At 42.6% G+C, this 23690-nt stretch overlaps 1 protein-coding gene across 1 annotated transcript; it reads left to right on the forward strand.

The window, feature by feature from the left end:
* The first annotated feature begins 7765 nt into the window (after positions 1–7765).
* LOC145418156 (solute carrier family 22 member 6-like) lies at positions 7766–13287 on the forward strand. Its single transcript, XM_080286678.1, has 6 exons — positions 7766–7900; positions 9351–9544; positions 10240–10400; positions 11346–11410; positions 11942–12061; positions 12904–13287. Exons 1-6 carry the CDS (start codon positions 7766–7768, stop codon positions 13285–13287), a joined length of 1059 nt encoding a protein of 352 aa, XP_080142804.1.
* The last annotated feature ends 10403 nt before the right edge of the window (positions 13288–23690 follow it).

Here is a 23690-nt window from a genome sequence, read left to right on the forward strand (position 1 = left end):
CTTTAAGCTCCGGGAGTGACCTAGTTCCGTCATGTGAAAGCAATTAGACTGTTGAAGTAGGAAAAAGAATTGCTCATCGGTCTTTTCTCCCTTGCTTGCCAGATACAACAACAATGCCCTGCCAGAGAACGACTGAACAACACTCTACAGGAAATATACTGACGGAGACGCAGACGCAAGAGGGAAATACGAGGGAAAGGGGGACTAGGAACGAGAGGCCGGAGGTGTGGACAGTGAAGGAGGAGATGGTGGAGGCCAGGAGAGACGATATGGAGGGCGACGATGAGGAGAAGCTGGAGGAGGTACTGGAGAAAGTGGGTCTTGGGTGGTGGCAGGTTCCCCTCATCCTCGGCGCTATTGTTAGTAAGTTACACTACTCTTTTATAAGCCTTTAGTTCTCTACCTTAACTCTCGTGGCCAAAATCTGTCTATCTATCTACCTATCTATCTATCGATCTCTCCATCTACCTACCTACCTGTCTATCCGTCTATCTATCTTTCTATTTATCTATTCATCTTCCTACCTTCCTACCTACCTATCAATCTCTCCATCTATCTGTCTCCGTTCCTTCCTACCTACCTATCTGTCTACCTATACTGAAGTGTTTGAATAGTTTCAGCCACCAATAATACGGTGTTAAGCTACTCTCATTTCCTTTACCATTATTTGCGGGTGACTTTAATCGCCATAGTTGACACTGTAACCAAAAAAACAGCTAAAAATAAACGGCGATCAGGTGGCAATGGGAATTCGGAGTTTTTTTGTTTTTTTTCTGATATATAAAAACTGATATTTTTTTCGTAGAGATGACAGATAATTTGCAAATGTACGCTGTTTCTTAGTGGTCATAACGGAGAATGAAATGGGCCAGGTTATGTGTTTACCTGGTTAAAAATCCTTCCACGAATCAGACAGTCCTTTTCGATGATGATGATGGAGATGATGATGGTGATGATGGTAATACTGTTAATAATAATAATAATAATAATAATAATAATAATAATAATAAAAATAATAATAATAATAATAATAATAAAAACAGATTGTGCAACACCCGCGTCCACCAGTTGGTTGCAGGGCCAAACATCAGTCTTTGCCCTGCGACCTTGGCCAGCATTCTCCCTAACACCCATTCCTAAGCGATTTATGTTGCTTATTAAACCTTGCCGTTCTCACCTGTGTTGCATAAACCATTCTAATATCACCATACTCTACATAAATGACGTACAAAACAATAATAGCCAGCCGTATCCAGAAATAAATCGGTGAGAAGTTACAGCGCAGACTTTCACAGACTATCAGTGGCGCAGGCTGTCTTTCTTCGCCTCCCTGACCAGCCGTGCAACATACAGCAACTCTGCAACAATTTCCCACCAATATGTAGTAATCACCTAACCTTCTCCTCCAGTTCAGAGCATCCTACCCTTGCATGAGTTTGGCTCCACTCTGCTCAACGCGCCGATGCCGTTTCGATGCTCCAGACTGACACAAGAACATCAAAACAGCACGTGAGTCAGTTTTCTCTTTCATCTCTTTTAATTTCTCTAACACCTTCATCAAGTACGTCTTTAATCCTTTATTCTTGCTGTCTCCAGGTGCTTTGATTCTGATTAATTCCTTTTCCTAAACCCCTATCCTTTTTGGTGCTCTGCCACTCAGCAACCGCTAGAGAGAAGAGAGGTTATTTTCTTTACATATTCTGCATGAGGACGTTCTTCTATGATGTTCTTCCTCCTCCAGAACAATTTTTATTTTGCATTGAAGAGGTTGTTCGGTATGGAGAAGCTAGTTACATTGTTTAATAACCCTCGTGTTACCTGGGGGTGGGAGGACAATTGACTAATCCATTGTGATAAGTGGACAAATTGACTGATTCATCGTGACAACTGGACTATTTGGGTAAGTAAATGCAGTTGTAGCTGTTTAGAGGTACAAGGACAACAGAAAAGACGTCCCCATACTCGAAGGATCACAATCTTTATAACTTGCATAGATCACAAAAGGGAATATACAGGTGTTGACAGAGGTGAAGTGTGTGAGAAAGTGAGTCGCGGCTTTCCTACATTAGTGAATATTCTCAACTTCTGACAGCGGTGTGATATAGATATGCGTTTTAGTGGTATTAATTTTAGGGTGTTGTGGTGTGGATGTGGATGTGTTGGGAAGCGTTAGGGGAAATACAGTACACTGAGGTGGTTTGGTCATGTGAAGAGGATGGAGAGTGAGGGACTAACTAGCAGAGTGTATGAGAGTGAGGTGGAGGAGGGGAGAGGAAGGAGCAGACCGAGGATGAGATGAAGGGATGGAGTAGAGAGGTATATGAGAGAGGGGGGTGCAAGCTGGGAACAGGGCAGTGAAATGGTGTTGGACAGGGCGACACGTAGGCGATATGTTTGTGGCCACTTCTTACGGGATTAAGGCGTCTGCTCACAGATAGATAGATAGATAGATAGACAAACAAAGCACACATCCATATTAACGTATTTCCCGGTATAAACTGAAAATATAGACATTAATATAACAAAAACTGCGAGATAATATTACGCTAATATTGACACTGTTTACCTTTTAGGCCTGCATTCTTTGCGGAAGCTCCCTAGTACCTTTTCCTAAGCTATTTATTTTCCTTTTTACACCTCACTGTCCTATCCTGCGTTATGGGAATACTTCAAAAATCACCTCACTCTGCATAAGTGTCGTACAAAGGGATATTAACCAGTTATATCCAAAAATAAATCGCTGGGGAAGAGGTATTAGGGAGCTTCCGTACTCGATGAGAATATTGGCTTTAGTGCGTTTCAGGAAGTACGGCGGTGAGTGCCTGAATGGGTCGGTGGTGGCGGTGGGCAATGGGAGTCACCTGGGCAATGGGAGTCAACTGGGATATGGGAGTCACCTGGAATATTGGAGTCACCTGGGCAGTGGGAGTCACCTGGGCAATGAGAGTCACCTGGGCAATGGGAGTCACCTGGTCAATGAGAGTCAGCTGGGACCCCCTTCATGTCCCCTGCCTCACTACGACACAGCAGTCTTCACAGCCACAGTCACTTCACAGGTAAGAGTCACCACACAGTCACTTCACAGTCACTAGTCACCACACAGTCACTTCACAGGTACGTCGCCACACAGTCACTTCACAGGCACCAGTCACCATAGTCATTTCTCGTCACTATTATATTTAAGTCACACGTCTACTGAGATGAAGAAGCTTTGTTATATTGGTCAGGCCACGACGACTCTTGTGTCTGTTAATGGTGTTACATGTTCGCTATTTAGATGTGAAATGAAAATTAAATGTATATCTGTGTGTGTGTGTGTGTGTGTGTGTGTGTGTGTGTGTGTGTGTGTGTCTTCTGGTGGAATTAAGGGAAGCATTGCAAGACAAATGACACCATAGATGGGACACCCACCTCAACAATATTCACCATCTCACTACATGCCAAATGGTGTTCTTTCTCTCCGGAGGAACTTCTCAGACACACTCCAGACACGCCTCAGAAACACACCAAACACGCCACCAATAACCACTCCTCAACACAATCCCTATAAGGACTCGATCCTTGTGGAAATGGTAAAAAATCGATAGAAGTGAAGGTGTAAAGTTCATAAAGTCTACGGCTGCAATCTGTCTCATTTCATCCATTAAAATAAAAGTGAGTGAGCGAGTGAGTGACACAGTCAGAGACAAACACACTGGATTCGTCCGCCCCTGTGAATATGGGAAAAAAAAAAAAAATCTGAGATGGCTGGATGTTGTGGAGACAATGGCGTGTGAGAGACTGACTAGGAGTGTGTGTAAGGATGAGGTGGTCGGGAGGATGAGAGGAGAAGGAGAAGGTCTGGAAGTATAGAAGGGGGAACAAAGTGTCGCTGGAAGAGGGATTGTTACTGATTAGGGACAGAAACACCTGGATGTTTTTTTGTCAAGGGCACCCCTCACAGGAAGCAAAGTCAGGCCACAGAGGTATAGCATTAGAACGATGACGATGATGATGAGGAGGAAGATGGGTATGATGATGATGATGATTATGATGACTTCGATAACGATAAGGATGATGACGAATATTACGATGATAATGACGATGATGATACCGATGAAGACGATGATAGTGACAATAACAGCCCTTAATGACGTTGATGATGAGCATGACGATGACGACGACGACGACGATGATGATGATGATGATGATGATATAATTCTCTCCTGGACATCTTTTTTTCTCTCTCTCTCGCAGTGGCATTTGGTGTGTGAGTGGCAGCCGCTCCGACCGCTATTCCAGGTAGCCTTCACCGCCGGCAACGTGATTGGAACCCTCGTTAGTGGACACCTTAGTGACAGGTAACAGTTGGCGTCAAAAGTTCCTAAATATTCACATCTAGTACACCAAATAACCAGTCACAGTTGCTGCAAAAAGTTCTTCCTTACTCATTCTCAGCACACATAATAACTCCAGGCACAGTTGTTGCAAAAGTTCTTCCTGTTACAAAAAGTTCTTCCTGTTGCAAAAGTTCTTCCTGCTGCAAAAAGTTCTTCCTGTTGCAAAAAGTTCTTCCTGTTGCAAAAATTCTTCCTGTTGCAAAAGTTCATCCTGTTGCAAAAAGTTCTTCTATATTCTTACTCAGCAGACATAATAACGAAAAATACAGATGTTGCAAGAAGTTCCTCCGTACTCATACCCAGGCGTTATATAAGTCACGGATACAGTTGTGGCGAAAAGTTTCTCAAGGAACTATATAAAGAACAGATCTAGTAGCTTATTGGTTCCGTAAATCCGAAGAAACTGATACTGATGATCTTACTTGGCTTGAGATTAGTGTCGTATGTGTCGAATAAATGCTGCTTCACTGAATGTCAATGTAAATATATATATAAAAAAAGGAAAACAGTAGTAGGTATGATGCACACGAGGCTATCCTTAAAAAGCCATAAATTCTGAGTGCGATGAATGTGTGACGTCTAAACCCTTCCATACGGTGATATATTTTAAGATTAAGTCTTGCTGATGTCATGGGATTTTATTTTGGAGCCATTTCTTTTTTTCGTAGTGGGGTGGCCAGATATAGCCTTTGATAAACCATTCCCGTTGTTGCTGTTACCGTTGTGGCCCCAGGCTCATCGGGACCTGAACCGAGGACTGCAGGATGAAGGTGTACTGCAGTCACCATCCTTTTTTCGGGGGATAGAGAGGGAGTTAAGGGACATATGTATAAGCAGGCAATGGAGCTGTCTAATTTATACAGCCGCCACTAACTAAAGGCATCCCTCTCCAGCACCTGCCTCTATGTACAATAAAATCACCTGGAAGTGGCGAGAATACATTAAGAAAAACCTCACTGGCATCGAGGAGCTAAAGCCCCTAATCTCGTAGGTTAAGGAAGATCCCTAGCACTTCTTCCTTTGCTGTTTATTTTTGTACATGGCTGGTTACTACCCTCTTGTACGTTATCTATGCAGAATATGGTGATATTAGAATGATTTATGTAACACAGAGAAGGACATTAAGGTGTAATTAACTAAATACGTCACTTTGGAAAAGGTGCTTGGGGGCTTCCTTAATCGACGAGAATACGAATCTAATTTTGTTTCTGCTCTGACACAAGCCAAATATTACAACCTATCATTTACAGGTACTTTTATGGCAAATGCTTACATGGAGTTGCATCCATTGTGCCACCTCTCCACTCCTTCACCCTTGCTACACGGGCACCTGGTAGCTCTCGTAACTTGACCATCACACCACCATATTACAGAACTTCTACCTGCCAGAATTCCTTTACTCCCCGAAACTCTTCTGTGTGGCATTTACGTCTCTCAGATTAGCTCCACAAAAACTGCAACCCACGACAGTTCAAATCCATTTTTTATTTAATGTAGTCTGGTATATGGATTTTTTTCCCGTATTTGTTTTTCCTACCACTGTACATCTTCTGTAAAAAAAAAAAACTTGAGGCAGGGAAGCAAAGTAGAGAACGTGACAAAATACACCATCCTTCTGAAAAGTTTAATGCTGATTTCCACTTTGGTAAGAGCTCAGTACTGCTGTTTGGGGCGACTATAAGCGTGGGTGCCATGCTGGGTCTTCCTGCCTCTGTAATCTTGGCCCTGGTAATTGCTGATGCTCGTGCAGTTGATAGGCACCAATGTAATCCTTCTTGCTAACATCACAGGTACGGTCGTCGCACAACTATACGTGTGGGTGCAATATTTGGACTTCCTGCCTGTGTGATCCTGGCCCTGACCCCCTGGTACACCATGGCCCTGGCCATGAGAGCAGTACTGGGCATCACTGACCTCCTCACCTTGCTGCCCATCTACACGCTAGGTCAGAGGGTTACCTGAGACAAATGATGATGTTTTTGTGCTGTGTGTGTGTGTGTGTGTGTGTGTGTGTGTGTGTGTGTGTGTGTGTGTGTGTGTGTGTGTGTGTGTGTGTGTGGAGTCATGATCCCTTCAGAGTTGTTTCTGTTGAACGTTAATATAATGCATTTCCCCATCATATCTTGTATTTGCCTTACTGTGTAGCTAGATGTATAGTGTAATTGTAGGAATGCATTGTATAACCTTTAGAAAATAAGTTGTGGCTAATTCAAGTTTGTTGCACTCAGTATATTCTCTTAGCTCGCTCTCTCACACCAGTAGCCCGGACTACATACACACCAGACCTGCATGTCTCTCATCAGTAAGCCAAGTAATACCACCCTGAATTTCCTTTAACACCTACACCACAACCCACCTGTAACACCTGCGACCACACCTGTATTATACCTTCGAGAGTCCAATAATTCTTTTGACTCCTTGGGGCACTCAGTTTTGATATCATAGTGACTTGTGTTTGCAGTGATGGAGTCATGCCCGCCTCGGAGTCGTGTTCTGCTGATGGTGGGCACGTCCCTGGCCTCGGGTTCTTCCATAATGATGCTGGGGGGAGTCAGCACCAGGGTCAGGCACTGGCGACACCTACTGCTGATCTGTGCTGTGCCGTCTGCTGTGCTTACCATTCTTGTTGTGTGAGTGACGTGGTGTGTATTTTGACACACTCTCTCTCTCTGATGGATGTGAAAATGAGCAGAACTTGGCATGTCATTTCAATATAGTTTGTATGCCTGACTGTGTACACTGTGAAGCCATTGCACAGGTGTATGTTGCACTGGTTTTTGATGCAACAGCCACACTGACAGAGAAATACACTAGGAAAGCTGTTTTCAAAAATTTCGGTCATATTGTCAAATCGCGTGATGACAGTGTTCGGATATTTTTGCTGAGGCCTGATGACTAGAGATATTGGCCCGTATTCTCGTCGGTTAAGGAAGCTCCCTAACACCTTTTCCTAAGCGACTTATTTAACTTGTTACACCTCATTCTCCTTCATTGTAAGATGATGTGATGATAACAATGATGATAATGATGATGATGATAATAATAGTGACGATGATAAAAATGACGATGGTGATGATGATGATGATGATGATGATGATGATGATGATGATGATGATGATGACGATGATGATGGTGATGATGATAGTAATAGTGACGATGATAAAAATGACGATGGTGATGATGATGATGATGATGATGATGATGATGATGACGATGATGATGGTGATGATGATAGTAATAGTGACGATGATAAAAATGACGATGGTGATGATGATGATGGTGATGATGATGGTGATGATGATGATGATGATGATGATGATGGTGATGATGATGATGATGGTGATGATGGTGATGATGATGATGATGATGATGGTGCCCCTAGGGTGATGAACGAGTCCCCGCGGTGGTTGGTGCAGCGTGGACGGGGTGAGCAGGCTGCCAACCTCCTGACCAAGGCAGCTAAAGTCAACCACAGCAAATCCTCACCCACCCTTGAAACATACATCAATAAGCTACTCAAGGTGCATAATAATAATAATAATAATAATAATAATAATAATAATGATAGTAATAATAATAATAATAATAATAATAATAATAATAATAATAATAATAATAATAATAATAGTAATAATAATCCTTCCATCAACCAGTTATACTTCTTTTACCTTAACCTGATCAAGATTTTCGTCCTTTTGCAACTTATTTCACGTAACTCGGTGGCAGCATAAGACAGGGCTACTTATGTGCATCATTTCCATGGCACTTCTTCGTGACTAGCATCATATTCTAATCTACTGTTACAACTCAGCATTCAAGATGAGGAGATGGTAATTTTAGGTCAAGTTAGAGTAAAAATGGTTTAGTAAAATGACCCTATGATTCTTGATTTATTCCGATGTTGATGTTAGCCACGAAAATGCTGATGTTTTGTGTGGCCTGGAAGCTGAACCAATACCAAAACCTGCTAAGAATTTCCAAACATCGCTGGAAACTGTTGAAAAAAAAGAAGAAATCTGAAATATGTGATACGTTAAATGTGGGAGTCGCGGCATGGATTTTAGGCACTTATGGCTGAATCTTTCCTGCCTAAGAATGATGCCTGTGTGCCTATACACCTTTTACTCCAACTTGGCCCAGATTTTCGTCCCTTTGCAGCTTATTTCACGTAGCTCTGTGGCAGGAAGAGAAAATACTACGGCTTTACATCCTTTCCACAGCACTTCTTCTTGACTAGCATCCGATTTTAGTGTTATTGTTACAACTCAGCATTTCAAGGTGGAGAGACGGCAATTTTAGGCCAAGTTAGAGTAAAACGAGGATAGTTACCAAGTTTGTACACATATTTCACTCTCATGTTAGTTTCCTCCCTAGTCAGTTTTAAATACCAAACAGCTGCATCTTGTCAATTATAAAATCTTGCTTGGAAGGTCAATGACCAACTCTTTCACGACGAGGACCACTAATATCAATAGAAAAATATGTAATTAAACTTTCCTTAGTCATGGATGCAATAGATTTTCACCCACGTAAAGTCCATACAGTTTTTCTTTTTCAACCGAGAAGGGGATTAAAAAAAAGAAAGAGGTCCAAATTAGAGTGGCGCAACTGTGATTTAAAATATTTCCTGAAAAAACATAAATTAGTGAGGTGAAGCACGTCAGTAAGATTATGCACAGGTGGGTTCAAGCAATTTACATAACACATTCGTTAGTTCAAGCACATTCAAGGTCCTTTTCTCCCAGTCAACGCCGTCCTACCTCATGCACTCTCTTCCATCTCTGCATAACACTTCCTAGTTCAGGTACTTTCAATGCCCTCTTCTACCAATCAACTCCGTCCTACCTCATACACTCTCTTCCATTCCTGCATAACACTTCCTAGTTCAAGCACTTACAATGTCCCTTTCTCCCAGTCAACGTCATCCTACTCCATGCACCTTACTTCCATTCTTCCTCTGGTTCCACGCAGGAGGGAGACATGAAGGAGGGAGCTAGAGAGGGGACAGGAGAGACTGGGGGACTACTGAAGGAGCTGGTGAAGGCGGTGAAGGAAGTGGTGATGTCCCCGGCTATGCGACACGTTCTGTTGGCCGCCTCCGTTCTCTCTTTCACCAACAGACTGCTTTGGCTGGGCATACCGCTCAACGCTAACAACTTTACCAGGTGACACACACACACACACACACACACACACACACACACACACACACACACACACACACACACACACACACACACACACACACACACACACACACACACACACACACTGGGCTACGTGAAATAATCTGGGCCAAGTTAAAATAAAAGGGGTATAGCCTTCCCTTCAACACATGGGTCCTTATACTCGTTGGTAAAGTCCCTAACACCTCTTCCTCAGCGATTTATTTTTGTATATGGCTGGTTGATATAATTCTGTACTTTATGCAGAGTATGGTGATATTGGAAGGATTTATGTCACACAGAACAGGGCAGTAAGGTGTAATAAGCACAATAAATCGCTTAGGAATGGGTGTTAGGGAGCTACCATTATATGATTCACAGCACAAGTTTCCTCCAGTCAGCATTAATTTACAAAGAACACGATTTTACAGCACGCATGTGTCTTCCCTTCAGCACCCAGTCACAGCCGTACACAATTTACAGAACAGTTCTCCCCCCGTCAGCACTCATTTACAAGAGAACACAATTTATAGCACAGTCTCAGCACAAACTCAAAGCAGTACACCATTTGTAGCGCAATTTTCTTCTCGTCAGAACTAATTTACACGTGTGCAAGAAATTCAGCACAATTCTCGTCCCCTCAGCACCTAGCCACGTGATGTACATTCCTCCAGCAATCCTTTTCTTCCGTGCAGCACCCAGCCTCAGCGTTACATGATATTTTTCGGTGTGGCTGACGTCATCTCTGTTTTCGTGGCCTTCGTGCTGAGTGAGGCGCTACCCAGACGTGCCTTGTTTGTCGCCAGCCACATCATTATCGCCATCCTCTTGCTGGGAGACCTTTTCGTCCCTGCAGGTATGGGGTCTTGCGCTAAAAATCACAGGCTTGCTTCATCTTGCACCAAAAAGCACAGGCTTGCTTTATCTTGCACTAAAAATCACAGGATTGCTTCATCTTGCACTAAAAATCACAGGCTTGCTTTATCTTGCACTAAAAATCACAGGATTGCTTCATCTTGCACTAAAATTCACAGGCTTGCGTTTTCTTGCACTAAAAATCACTGGCTTGCTTTATCTTGCACTAAAAATCACAGGCTTGCTTTATCTTGCACTAAAAATCACAGGCTTGCTTTATCTTGCGCTAAAAATCACAGGCTTGCTTTATCTTGCACTAAAATTCACAGGCTTGCTCTCTTCTAAACGTGGCAAAGCTCTATAATCTCTAAAAGCTCAGTTGATGACACAGTGTAGGTAATCTTGAAAGTCGAATTAATTGCTGTCCAAGAAGACACATTCCTACCTCATTTTCGTTCAACCACAACTATGTATTGATATTGTGGGAGTGGCTCATTTCCCTCAAGTGAAAGCAAACCGATATTAGACCTTTTTTTATATGATGAACAGAGGAAGGAAAAACACGTTACATAAAAAGATAAGTTCCATACACAAAAATACAGGTGTCTGTATAAATTTAATCAACCTTCAGTTCAACCTGGTGAATACTTTACGTTTGAATTTTACTTGAGGCAATTTGAGCCCTCCTAAGGCCCAAAGGGTTCCTGAAGCTTAATCAGGTGTAATGTGAACCGGAATAAAGTGCTCAGTCGTTAACCAATAAGAAAAATAAAGCTCCGGACAGAAAATAAAGAATTCAGTGCTATATTCATTCCTTGCTGTATATATTCACAAGAAAAATATATACGCTGAAACATGTGATCTCCTTGCTTTCCTTGCACATCAAATGGTATAAATAAACGAAAAAAATCCATAATATAAACTAATATGTTTTTATGGCCAACAGATCAGAACTGGGCCAGGTGGGTGCTGGTGATGATGGCCAGCTGTCTTGTGGCCCTGGCGTACGAGGTCAGTGGATTATTCTTTCTTTTCTTCATGATTTCAGATAATTTTATTGAGATTATGAGTAAAATGCTACTTAACGCCTATGTTCAAGCTGTGTGTGTGTGTGTGTGTGTGTGTGTGTGTGTGTGTGTGCGTGCGTGTTTACCTAGTTGGTTTAAATTTGTTGTAGCGTTAAAGATTTGGGGTAGATGAGTGGTGCTCCGTCCCCATATATATCTCTGACCCTCTGGATAGTGAGTGTTAGTCTTGATTTAACCATAAGAATGCTATTATTATTATTATTATTATTATTATTATTATTATTTATTTTCTTCTTCTTATTATTATTGTTTACTACAATCATTATTCACACACACACACACGTAGGTAAGGCATTCCCTCCGAATAAGCACCGAACACACACACACACACACACACACACACACACACACACACACACACACACACACACACACACACACACACACACACACACACACACACACACACTCACTACGGCGTCTCTACCACATTATTAAATATATTCCCCTGCAGGTAACGCTGGTGTACTTTGTGGAACTGATGCCAACCGTATTCAGATCAAGAGGAGTTACAATTATCGAGCTGGTGGGATGCTTTGGCGAGATTTGCGTCCCATTTATTACAGATATATTGGTGAGTTTCAGGTCTCTTTGTAACATATACGGCAGTAGCTTAGTGCATGCTCAATATTTCATTTTTGCTTCCGTCATCTGATTATGTTAACTGCTTTTTAAAGAGACAGAGTGGAGAGATAAAGAATAATACACTCACATTACACACACAGTTTTTTTTTCTTTATTCATTATTATTTTTACTCTCGAATAATCTTACTCAGTATTATCACAAAAAAATGCCTCAGAAAGTGCAACACCCGCGTCGTACAATTGGTCTAATAATAATAATAATAATAATAATAATATGAAAAACATTCATACGACCAGTGGACACCTATGGTTTTGAAGCATTGCAGTGAAAAAAAAAAAAAATAGTTTTGTAGATGTAATGAACTGACTCACTTTCCCCGTTTTTGATAATCTACTGCTTATTATTTTTTCCATATCTTACCCTCAACTCGTCCACTATTCTTGGTTCAAATCGGATGGGAAATGATCACACTGACCTTACCCTATGACCTTGACCTGTGACATAGTGGTCTAATAGAATACTTATATCCTCGGCTCAACTTAAAGTCTTTCACCAAGTTTGACCTAATTCAAGTCAGACATAGCTGAGTAAAGAGGACGAACTCTTTTCCTTGTTCTGTGACAAAATGGGACTAATTGACATTTTTCAATTCCTCATCGCGTTCACCAAGTTTAATAAAATTCAGATCAAAGCTGTTTTATCTGGTCTTGTCCTTGACCCTTATCAGTCAAAAACTAATCACATTTTCCCCTGATGGTAACAATTAATATTTATTACTACTACTACTACTATTACCACTACTGCTACTATTATTATTACTACTACTACAGGCTCTCCAGGCCAGGTGGTGTGTGGACGTGAGCTTCGTTGTGGCGGCGGTGTTGGGCAGCCTGGCGACGCTCCTCCTTCCAGAGACCAGGAACCTCCCGCTGCCCGACACCATCCAGGATGTGGAGGACCGACACAGGCACAAGGCAGACCACAGCATTTTTAACCTCAACCACAAGACCAAGGAATCCAACACCACCTGCCAGTCTACCAAGGAATCCAACACCACCTGCCAGTCTACCAAGGGATCCAACACCATCTACCAGTCTACCGGCAACAGTCAGCCCATACAGTCACTGCCAACGACACAGACACAGTGGCATAGATGCAGTGATATACAGTTAATACATCAGTCATCACTGGAGCTACCACAGTTAATACCATGAGTTGAAAGACCACAAAACCCAGCACCATCGAGCAGTCCACCGGGAACAGCCAGTTTCTCCTGTCAACCTCAGTGACACAGACACAATAATACAAACACGACGACAAAGACACAATAATACAAACACACAGAGACAGACACAATAATACAAACACACAGAGACAGACACAATAATACAAACACACAGAGACAGACACAATAATACAAACACACAGAGACAGACACAATAATACAAACACACAGAGACAGACACAATAATACAAACACACAGAGACAGACACAATAATACAAACACGACGACCAAGACACAATAATACAAACACGACGACCAAGACACAATAATACAAACACACAGACACAGACACAATAATACAAACACGACGACCAAGACACAATAATACAAACACACAGACACAGACACAATAATACAAACAGGGCGGCATAGACACAATAATACAAACACAGAGACAGAGACACAGACACAGACACAAAGACAGATACACAAGTGTTGAAATATTAATCCCATATATATATATATATATATATATATATATATATATATATATATATATATATATATATATATATATATATATATATATGCTAATGGTTAGTGGGTCAGTACTAGGTAGGTGCAACCATTTTAAGCAGATCTACAATTAGGCATCATCTAAGACAGTTCCCTTCGCAATAACTACCTGAGGCAGTTCTGGGAAGCACCGGCTCAAATTTCCTTCATCAACTTTTTTTTTTTTTTTTTATGCGAGGAAGAAGGAACCAAAGGCCATGAGCCCGCAGTTACAGTTCCCTCCAAGAGAAAAACAAAATACAATAGAGAGCCAAATTCAAGATCCGATCATTTTGAGATGCCTGGACACACTGCGTTTGAAAGACTGGAGATCATAGGCAGCAGGAAATACAGACAGAGGGAGACAGTTCCAGAGCTGACCTGTTGCATAAATGAAAGACTGGGAGTAACGGTTAACTCTTGCATTAGAGAGTTGGACAGAAAAGGGGTGAGAGTTTGCTGCTAGACGGGTGCTGCGCGCCCGTCGTAGAGGTGGAGGGATGCAAGCAGACAGTTCAGAAGAGCAGTGACCATTAAAGTAGCGATAGAAAAGAGATAAAGATGCAACAGTGCGGCGAAGAGACAGAGGTTGAAGGGAGTCAGTAAGATGAGGAGAGTTAATGAGACGAAAAGCCTTTGACTCCACCCTATTGAGAAGAGCTGTATGTGGGGAGCCTCCCCACACATGAGAGTTGTACTCCACACAGGGGCAGATAAAACCCCTGTATAGAGTCAACAATTGTGCAGGGGTAAAGAAAGAGCGGAGTCGGCTTAGCACACCCAATCTCTTGGAAGCAGATTTTACAAGAGATGTAATATGATCTTTCCAAGATAAGTCCCGAGTAAATGAAACCCCAAGCATGTTCAAGGATGATGCAGGATTAAGCTGAATATTATTAAACATTAGTGGGTATACCTGTGGAAGATTTTGTCGGGTTGATATGTGTAAGAACTGAGTCTTAGATGCATTAAAAACAACCATATTATTTTTACCCCAGTCAGAGATACGAGCCAAGTCAGACATTAGGTGTGCCATAGCCTCATCCCTTGTTTGTTAAAGTAACTGTTGAGATGGGTGTTGCAGGAACCGAATGCAAAGGTGAAGGGTGGAGTCATCAGCGTATGAGTGAATAGGGTTAGATGTACAGCTTAGAAGATCATTGATGAATAAAAGGAAGAGAGTAGGTGATAGGACAGAGCCCTGAGGAACACCACTGTTGATAGATCTAGGAGAAGAACGATGGCCGTCTACAACAGCGGCTATCGAACGACCAGAAAGGAAGCTAGCAATGAAGGCACAGATAGGATAGAAACCGTAGGAGGGCAGTTTGGAAATTAAATATTTAAGCCAGACTCAATCGAAAGCCTTTGAGATGTCAAGTGCAATGGCAAAGCTTTCACCAAAGTCCTGAAAGGAGGATGACCAGGAGTCTGAAAGGTAGGTGAGAAGATCGCCAGTGGAGCGTCCCTGACGGAACCCGTACTGACGATCGGAAAGAAGGTTGTGATAGGAAAGATGCCTTAAAATTTTTCTATTGAGAATTGACTCGAAAACATTTGAAATGCAGGACGTTAAAGCAATTGGACGATAGTTGGAGGGTTGGGAGTGGTCACCCTTCTTTGGGACTGGCTGCATGAGAGCAAACTTCCAGCAAGAAGGAAAGGTACAAGTTGACAGACAAAGGCGAAAGAGTTTGCCTAGGCAGGGTGTAAGCACAGAAGCACAGTTCTTGAGAACAACAGGAGAGACCCCATCAGGCCCATATGCCTTGTTAGTACTGAGGCCAGTAATGGCAGAAAATAAATCAACTGAAGACATTTTAATGTTAGCCATGAGGAAGTCAGAGGGGGGAAGAGATGGAGGAACAGCACCGGAATCGTCTAAGGTGGAATTGGAGGAGAAAGTCTGTGCGAAGAGATCTGCTTTATCAGTAGAAGAAATAGCTACAGAACCATCAGAGTAGAAAAGAGGAGGGAAGGATGATGAGGTAAAGTTGTTAGAAAGATTTTTGGCAAGGTGCCAGAAGGAGCGGGAAGAATTCGAGTTGGAGAGTTGAGAGCATTTAGTATGGATGAAATTATTTTTAGTAGAGCGAAGAACAGACTTAGCACAATTCCGGGCAGAAACGTAAAGATGATGTGATTCAGGGGTGGGTTGGCTCCGGTACCTTTTGTAGGCCCTCCCCTTGTTGCGGACAGCATTAGAACAAGCGTGATTAAACCAAGGCTTTCTTGCGTTAGTCAAAGGATATGAGAAAGGAATGTATGCTTCCGTGCCCGAGAGAATAACCTCCGTAATGCGCAAGGCACACTCAGATGGCTCCCGGCCATGGAAGCAATAATTATTCCAGGGAAAATCAAAGAAGTACTGCCTGAGGGCCTCCCAGTCCGCGGCTCCAAAATGCCAGAGATGACGTTTCCCTGGAGGGTCCACAGGCCGTACCGGAATGATAGGACAGGTTAAGGTAATAAGGTTGTGATCGGAGGAGCCCAACGGAGAGAAAAGATTAACAGAGTAAGCAGAAGGATTATTTGTGAGGAAGAGGTCAAGTATGTTGGGGCTCTCTCCAAGGCGGTCAGGGATATGGGTAGGGTGCTGTACAAGCTGCTCTAGGTCATTAAGGATAGAAAAGATGTAGGCTTGTTCACCAGCTGGATCCGTGAAAGGAGAGGAGAGCCAAAGGTGGTGGTGAACATTGAAATCTCCTTGAATGGAGATTTCAGAGAAAGGAGAAATGGATAGAATGTGATCCATCGTAGAAGTAAGATAGTCGAAGAATTTTTGATAGTAGAATTAGGGGATAAGTAAACAGCATAGATATATTAAGTCAGAGAATGACAGGAAAGTCGAAGCCAGAGTGTAGAGAATTCAGAAGAATCGAGTTCAGGAACACGAGAGCAAGATAAGTCGTTGGGTATATATACACAACAGCCACCTTTGGCTTTGAAATGAGTATAGAGAAAGCAGGAGGATACAGAAAAGGGTTTGCTGTCAGTTGCCTCAGGCAGCTGAGTCTCCGTTAGAAAAAGAAAGTGAGGTTTAGAGGAGGAGAGGTGGTGCTCAACAGAGCGAAAGTTAGAGGAAAGGCCGCGAATGTTGCAGAAATGAAGAAGAAGAGAGTCAGACAGTGGTTCCAGGCACCTCGAGTCGTCACCGGGAGAGGGGCGGATGGTGGGGGCATTTATGGTCCCCCCCCTCGGGGACTCCGAGGCTTGGTGAAGAGACGCCATTTTAAATGAATTTTGAATAGGAAGTGTAGTGTGTACTGTGCATGTAGTTTGGTGTAGATAGTTAGAGAAATTTGTACTGGAGAGCATGCTGGCCTACTCTCTGTGTAACTGAGACACTGAAAAAGTTCAGCAAAGGGGGATGGTCAGGAACTAGTCCTGAGGGCTGATGAAACGGGAGCTCCAGCACTCCCTGTCATCAGCTTTCCATCCACCTCGGGAGTACTGCCCTGCTCGACTGGTGCTACAGAGTACTCCCCTACTGCGACAAGCTCTTCCAAACCATGACCCATGGTACCCAGAGGCGAAGTAGCTGCCGAACCTGGCGGGGTCAGACCTGCTCCAGGGCAATGGATGGTACGAATCTCTAGGGAAGGAAAGCCTTTTGGAAATTGAATCTTGGGACGCACATCCTCAAAACCCTTGTTAGAGACGGTACCTTGGACACCCTTTTGGGAGAACTAAGATATATATGTTGGGTTATCATGGGTCATTTGAAGATAAAAAGACCAGCTGAGGCATGAGTAGCACTGTCAGATGGTCACGCACTGTGTCACAGAGGTAAAAACGAAAAGAATGAATGTGGTGTAAAGAGTTCAGGTTAATATATACTTAAGTGCTGATATTGATGAACTGTTTGGCATGAAGAAAGAAAAAAACACCAAGTGCAGAGAAGAGAGCTGTTTTTATTCTCTGCACCAGGTGTATTTTTCCTGCATTTGTCCCTGCCATTGCTGAATATTACATCAACTGTTTGGCATTTATAGAGTATCAGGCCTAATAATATAATTGTCCAAGATATACAAGATGAAGTTAACCAAGTCAAAACTCCAACATCAACTTTTGGTGACCAAGATGTGGCCAAATATTATGCAGACGTAAAAAAAACTACGAAAAGACAAGTATTATTTCCGCTTCAAATTATTTATATATATGTACGCTTGTCTACATTCATTAAAAAAATACCCATGTTAAAACTAGATGATACTCGATGACCTTGACCTGAGCCCTTAGCCTTTGATCGATATGTGAAAAAAATAAATGAACTGCGTCTTTCCATCCACTCATGCAATGAGTTTGCCAAGTCTTATCGAAATCGGATTAGACATTCATGAGACAATGCCGCTTATTACACCTTATTGTTGTATTCTGTGTTACATGCTTCCTTTACAGACATCGCCACACCCTGCATTAACACCGTACAAAAGAGTATTAACCAGCCATATCCGAAACTAAATCGCTAAGGAAGAGGTGTTAGGGAGCCTCCTTACCCGAGGCGAATAATGGACACAGAAATGAACATGATCGTAATGGCAAAGTTTTCGGCATCGGTAACTACAGGGAATATTCTCTCTCTCTCTCTCTTGAACTGGATCCAAAACAGACTTAATTGTACGTTATTTACCACCAAGGCTGAAGCTTAAGTGGATTCATAAATGCACCCCCTGTGACTCCCTATGCTCAGTTTGGCTAGTGGTGTAGTGAGAGCAAGACGTGGGATAGTATTGTGTTTATACTCTTTTCACTCTAACTTGGCCTAAAATCGCCGCATCTCCATCTTGAATGCTGAGCTGTGGCAAGAGTTTAACCCTAGAATATGATGCTGGTCACGAAGAAGTGCTCTGAAGGGAACATAGAGCCACGGCATTATCGATGTCTGCCACTGAAAGACGTGAAATGAGCAGCAAAGTTAGGGTGAAAGAACTATAGCGAATTGTCGTGCACATTTATTTTTTTTTAACCATGGATCTTGGTGGCGTCCTCTTTATTTTTGCTGGATCCAGACGATTTTGATGAGCTTTCAAAAGGCCTCTTGCACTGGTGGGATTTCAGAAAGCTTTGTCTAACCCCCTCCAGTGTGAAGTCTCTCGTAAGCTGAAGAAAATCGTCGGGAGGTGTCAAGAGAAAAAAAAAAATGATATTCGCGTGTGCACTTCCTTAACCAGGAATCCAATTACGTGTCCTGTCAGTATTGTCTTGCTGTCTCCTGACGATTTTTTCCAGCTACACATCGACTTTTGGAACACGAGGAGGTCAGACACAGGATTTTCTCAATATCTCTACTAGAGATCTGAATTCGATGACGCTTGGTTTTTATCCGCATATGCCTGGTACAGCTCGACGTTCTTGATGGAAAGATGACAATATTAAGCCAAGTTAAAGTGAACGGAGTGAGTGAATTAGGGGAGTGAATTAATGAAGATCCACAAACTCATTCAGATCAGTTGACGGCTAAGTTGAGGGAGGTAAGCGAGTGCACATGACTAGTAACCAAGGAGACTCATTCCTACTTCACAGCTAAGGTTTATCTAAATTCTACAACTTTGTATTCGTGTTGTGAAAGTGGCCAAGATCCGTCCTGCTGAAACGGACTATAAAAACCAAGGAGATTCAGTCCATTCCCATAACTAAAATTTCAAGCAACTCTGTTTAGTATTCAGGAAGTTGGGCTGTGTCAGGTGAGAACAAATCAACCACGCTAATGTAAGGAAATAATCACTGGACGATCCTAAATTTGACACTCTATAGACCAGAAAAATGCCTTGCCTCTCCACACACGCGACAGGAAACACAACGACTGAATCAGGAACAACGGAAAACACGACGACTAGTGTAATTACGAGGGAATGGACGACCAAGGATTCTAGGGCAGAGGTCGTGGCGGTGGAGGGGAGGACGGAGGATGTGAGGGAGGAGGGAGATGAGGAGAGAATGGAGGAAGTGCTGTCGGCTGTGGGTCTGGGATGGTGGCAGCTTCCCCTCATCCTTGCTACAGTTGCCGGTAAATGAACGCTGGTTTTGAAGGTAACATTTTCTCACAGGAAGCGGCATTCACTACAACAAGAGCGTTTGACTTTGCCCCATGACTTTCAGCATCCACCGACTGCTCTCCAAACTAAATTACTTCATTCTTGCCTGATCCTTAAATAATCCACGAAATCCGATCATAGTCAGACCAAAACTGCCTAAATTGGCCTTGCCCCGTGCTCATTACCTTTGACGATCTCCAAATCGAATCCATTACTCCCAAGTTTTCCACTAAGTTCAGCCAAAGTTGGATCAGAAGCGTTTAAGTTGACCTCAAACTACTTCTCAACTAGATGGTCGTCCTTAAGCACTCTTTACGACCCCACTTTCGTTTTTTTCCTCTCTCTCTCTCCATTAATATATGATGGTTAATACTGACTGTGGTAAATTCATAAAACGACAGTGTGACATTCTTACCGTCGTATTAATTTATGACAGACTCTTAAAAAAATTAGACACAATCACCTAATAGTTATTCATAATTTGATGGATGTGGAAATTTGATGCTAACGCTGACTCAAAAAATATGTTTGGAAATATTTTAGCTAATTTATCCGGTCTACATATGTCAACTACTTACACACACACACACACACACACACACACACACACACACACACACACACACACACACACACACACACACACACACACACACACACACACACACACACGTCCCAGGTATTCCGACAAAGAGCTACAGTTTATTCACGACTAAGCTTGGCAGTCAGGTAAGGGTTGTTTAGGAGTCATGTCACTGATAACCATTTCCTGCATCCAGTCATTTCCTGCATCCAGTCACAATTAAACCACTTAGAAACTGAAGAGCAACCCTTTGAGAGGATGAAGGATCAGCCAGTGACACCAAAAAAGCCTGGCAACTGACAACACAAGACTGGCTACTGACAACACAAGACTGGCTACTGACAACACAAGCCTGGCTACTGGCAACACAGGAATGGCTACTGACAACACAGGAATGGCTACTGACAACACAAGCCTGGCTACTGGCAACACAGGAATGGCTACTGACAACACAAGCCTGGCTACTGACAACACAAGACTGGCTACTGACAACACAAGCCTGGCAAATGACAACACAAGACTGGCAACTGACAACACAAGCCTGGCTACTGACAACACAAGACTGGCAACTGACAACACAAGCCTAGCAACTGACAACTCAAGGATGATCACGACAGACAACCAATGTAATGATCTTAGGGAACATACGACGATAGGAGGTTCTGTGGTGTCTGTCTTCTCCCCACCAATATGGCTGAACTTAATGTGTATATATAAAACGCTTAGATATTTTACCCACCCCACTATCAGGCTTCAACAACTGTGCAACAATTCTGCAACTGTATCAAAAAATCCTGCACTAATAATCAACAACCATACAACACATTCTGCAACCACACAGCCATTCAGAGTTCGCCAACCACGCAGCTCATTCTACAACAAGACAACCACTAACCTGTATTTAACGCCTATCCAACTCTTCTCCATCAGTTCAGAGCATTCTACCGCTACATGAATTTGGCTCCTCCTTACTCAACGCTCCTGTGCCCTTCCGCTGCTCTCACTCTCAGCAACACGAAGCCGGAAACACCACGTAAGCCAATTTTTTTCTATCGTTAGTTACTACAGGTTGTTTCCTAAGATGCTTTCTCTATAGTTCTCTTGCTGTCGTCCTTAGTCCCTGCATTTCGGTGACTTTTTCTTATTACTGTCTCCTTCTGAAGACAATTTTCTTTAACATAATGAAAGCTGTTAAGTTTGAAAAAATTCTCCTGTATAGGGAAAGGAATGGTATAATGCAAACTACGTTATTATGAAAAAAGGGAATAATCAGCGAAAATATAAGCCATAAAGCCGTAGAGTTATCATAGTTTTTTTTTTTTTTTTATTGCACACAATTACTGATTTACATCCCCATAGAGTAATTAATTCTGTTTCTTATCAGGCTATCTATGTCAGCAACAGCAATAGTAGTAGTAGTAGTAGTAGTAGTAGATGCAATTCTAGGCTAAGCACTGTTTATATCGGTGCCACCACGTGAAGGCCTCCCTCTATATTTTTTTTATAACGTCAACATTAAACATAGATAGATATAGTGACAGATAGATAGATGATAGATAAATAGACAGATGGATAGATAAATTGATAGATAAATAGACTGGCTGAAGGATAGATAGATAAACTGATGGATGGACAGATGAATAGATAGATAGATAGAGGGATTGATAGATGGATAGATAGACAAACAGACAGATAGATAGATAGACAGACAAATGGATGGATAGATAACTAGATAGATAGATAGAAATACACAGGCAGACAAGTAGATAGACAGAGAGATAGATATAGATAAATAGACTTACATAAATAGATAAACAGACAGGCATAAAGGGAGAGATATAGATAGACAGGCAGATAGATAAACAGATGGACAGAGAGACTGATAAATCTACAGTATATAGACAGATAGATACAAATATATATATAGATAGACACAGATAGATACAAATATATATAATCTATCTATCTATCTATATATATATATAGATAGATGGATAGATAGCCACAGATAGGTAACAAAATATATATACAGATAGATAGATTCAAATAGATAGATAGATAGATAGATAGAAAGGTAGACACTATCATAAAATGCAATATCTAGGTGTGTTCTGTATACTCGATAAGACAAGATCAAGAGTTTAAGGCAGCCTGTTAACCCAACGATAACGTGACCTCAAATGACCCTGTTTGCCTTGTGCTGTATGGCAGGGAGTACGACAGTGAGTGCCTGGGTGGGTTGCTGGTGGCGGTGGGCAATGGGAGTCACCTGGGCAATGAGAGTCACCTGGGCAATGGGAGTCACCTGGGCAATGGGAGTCACCTGGGCAATGAGAGTCACCTGGGAAATGGGAGTCACCTGGGCAATGGGAGTCACCTGGGCAATGGGAGTCACCTGGGCAATGAGAGTCACCTGGGCAATGGGAGTCACCTGGGCAATGAGAGTCACCTGGGCAATGGGAGTCACCTGGGCAATGGGAGTCACCTGGGACCCCCTTCATGTCCCCTGCCTCACTACGACACAGCAGTCTTCACAGCCACAGTCACTTCACAAGTAAGAGTCACCACACAGTCACTTCACAGCCACCAGTCACCACACAGTCATTTCACAGTCACCACACAGTCACCAGTCACCACACAGTCACTTCACAGGCACCAGTCACAACACAGTCACTTCACAGGTACCAGTAGCCACACAGTCACTTCACAGCTACCAACTACCACAGTCACTGCTCGGGTGAAGATAAAGCTATAGGAAAAAGATGTATGCACAGGTAAAGATTAATGGAACACCATCGTCTATTATTTGCAAGGCCCTCCGATAGGCACAATTGCACTACATGCAAATATAAAGTGCATTTTTAAACACCACAAAAGAGAAGGAATTGAGGGAAAGAGGGAAGAAGGATGTGGAGGAATTGAGGGAAGGAGAGAGGAAGGATGTGGAGGCATTGAGGGAAGGAGAAAGGAAAGATGTGGAGGAACTAAGGAAAAGAGAGAAGAAGGATGTGAAGGAATTAAGGGCAGGAGAAAGGAAGGATGTGGAGGAATTGAGGGAAGGAGAGAGGAAGGATGTGGAGGGACTGAAGGAAGGAGAGTGGGAGGATGTGGAGGAACTGAGGAAATGAGGGAGGAAGGACGTGGAGGAATTGAGAGAAGGACAGGGGGAGGATGTGGAGCAGCAGGCATACCTCCATTAACACCACTGAATGTAA

The sequence above is a fragment of the Coenobita brevimanus genome, chromosome 112 (assembly GCF_032717465.1).
Source record: "Coenobita brevimanus isolate Jiangsu-jjx chromosome 112, ASM3271746v2, whole genome shotgun sequence".
In the NCBI taxonomy this organism is placed as follows: domain Eukaryota; kingdom Metazoa; phylum Arthropoda; class Malacostraca; order Decapoda; family Coenobitidae; genus Coenobita; species Coenobita brevimanus.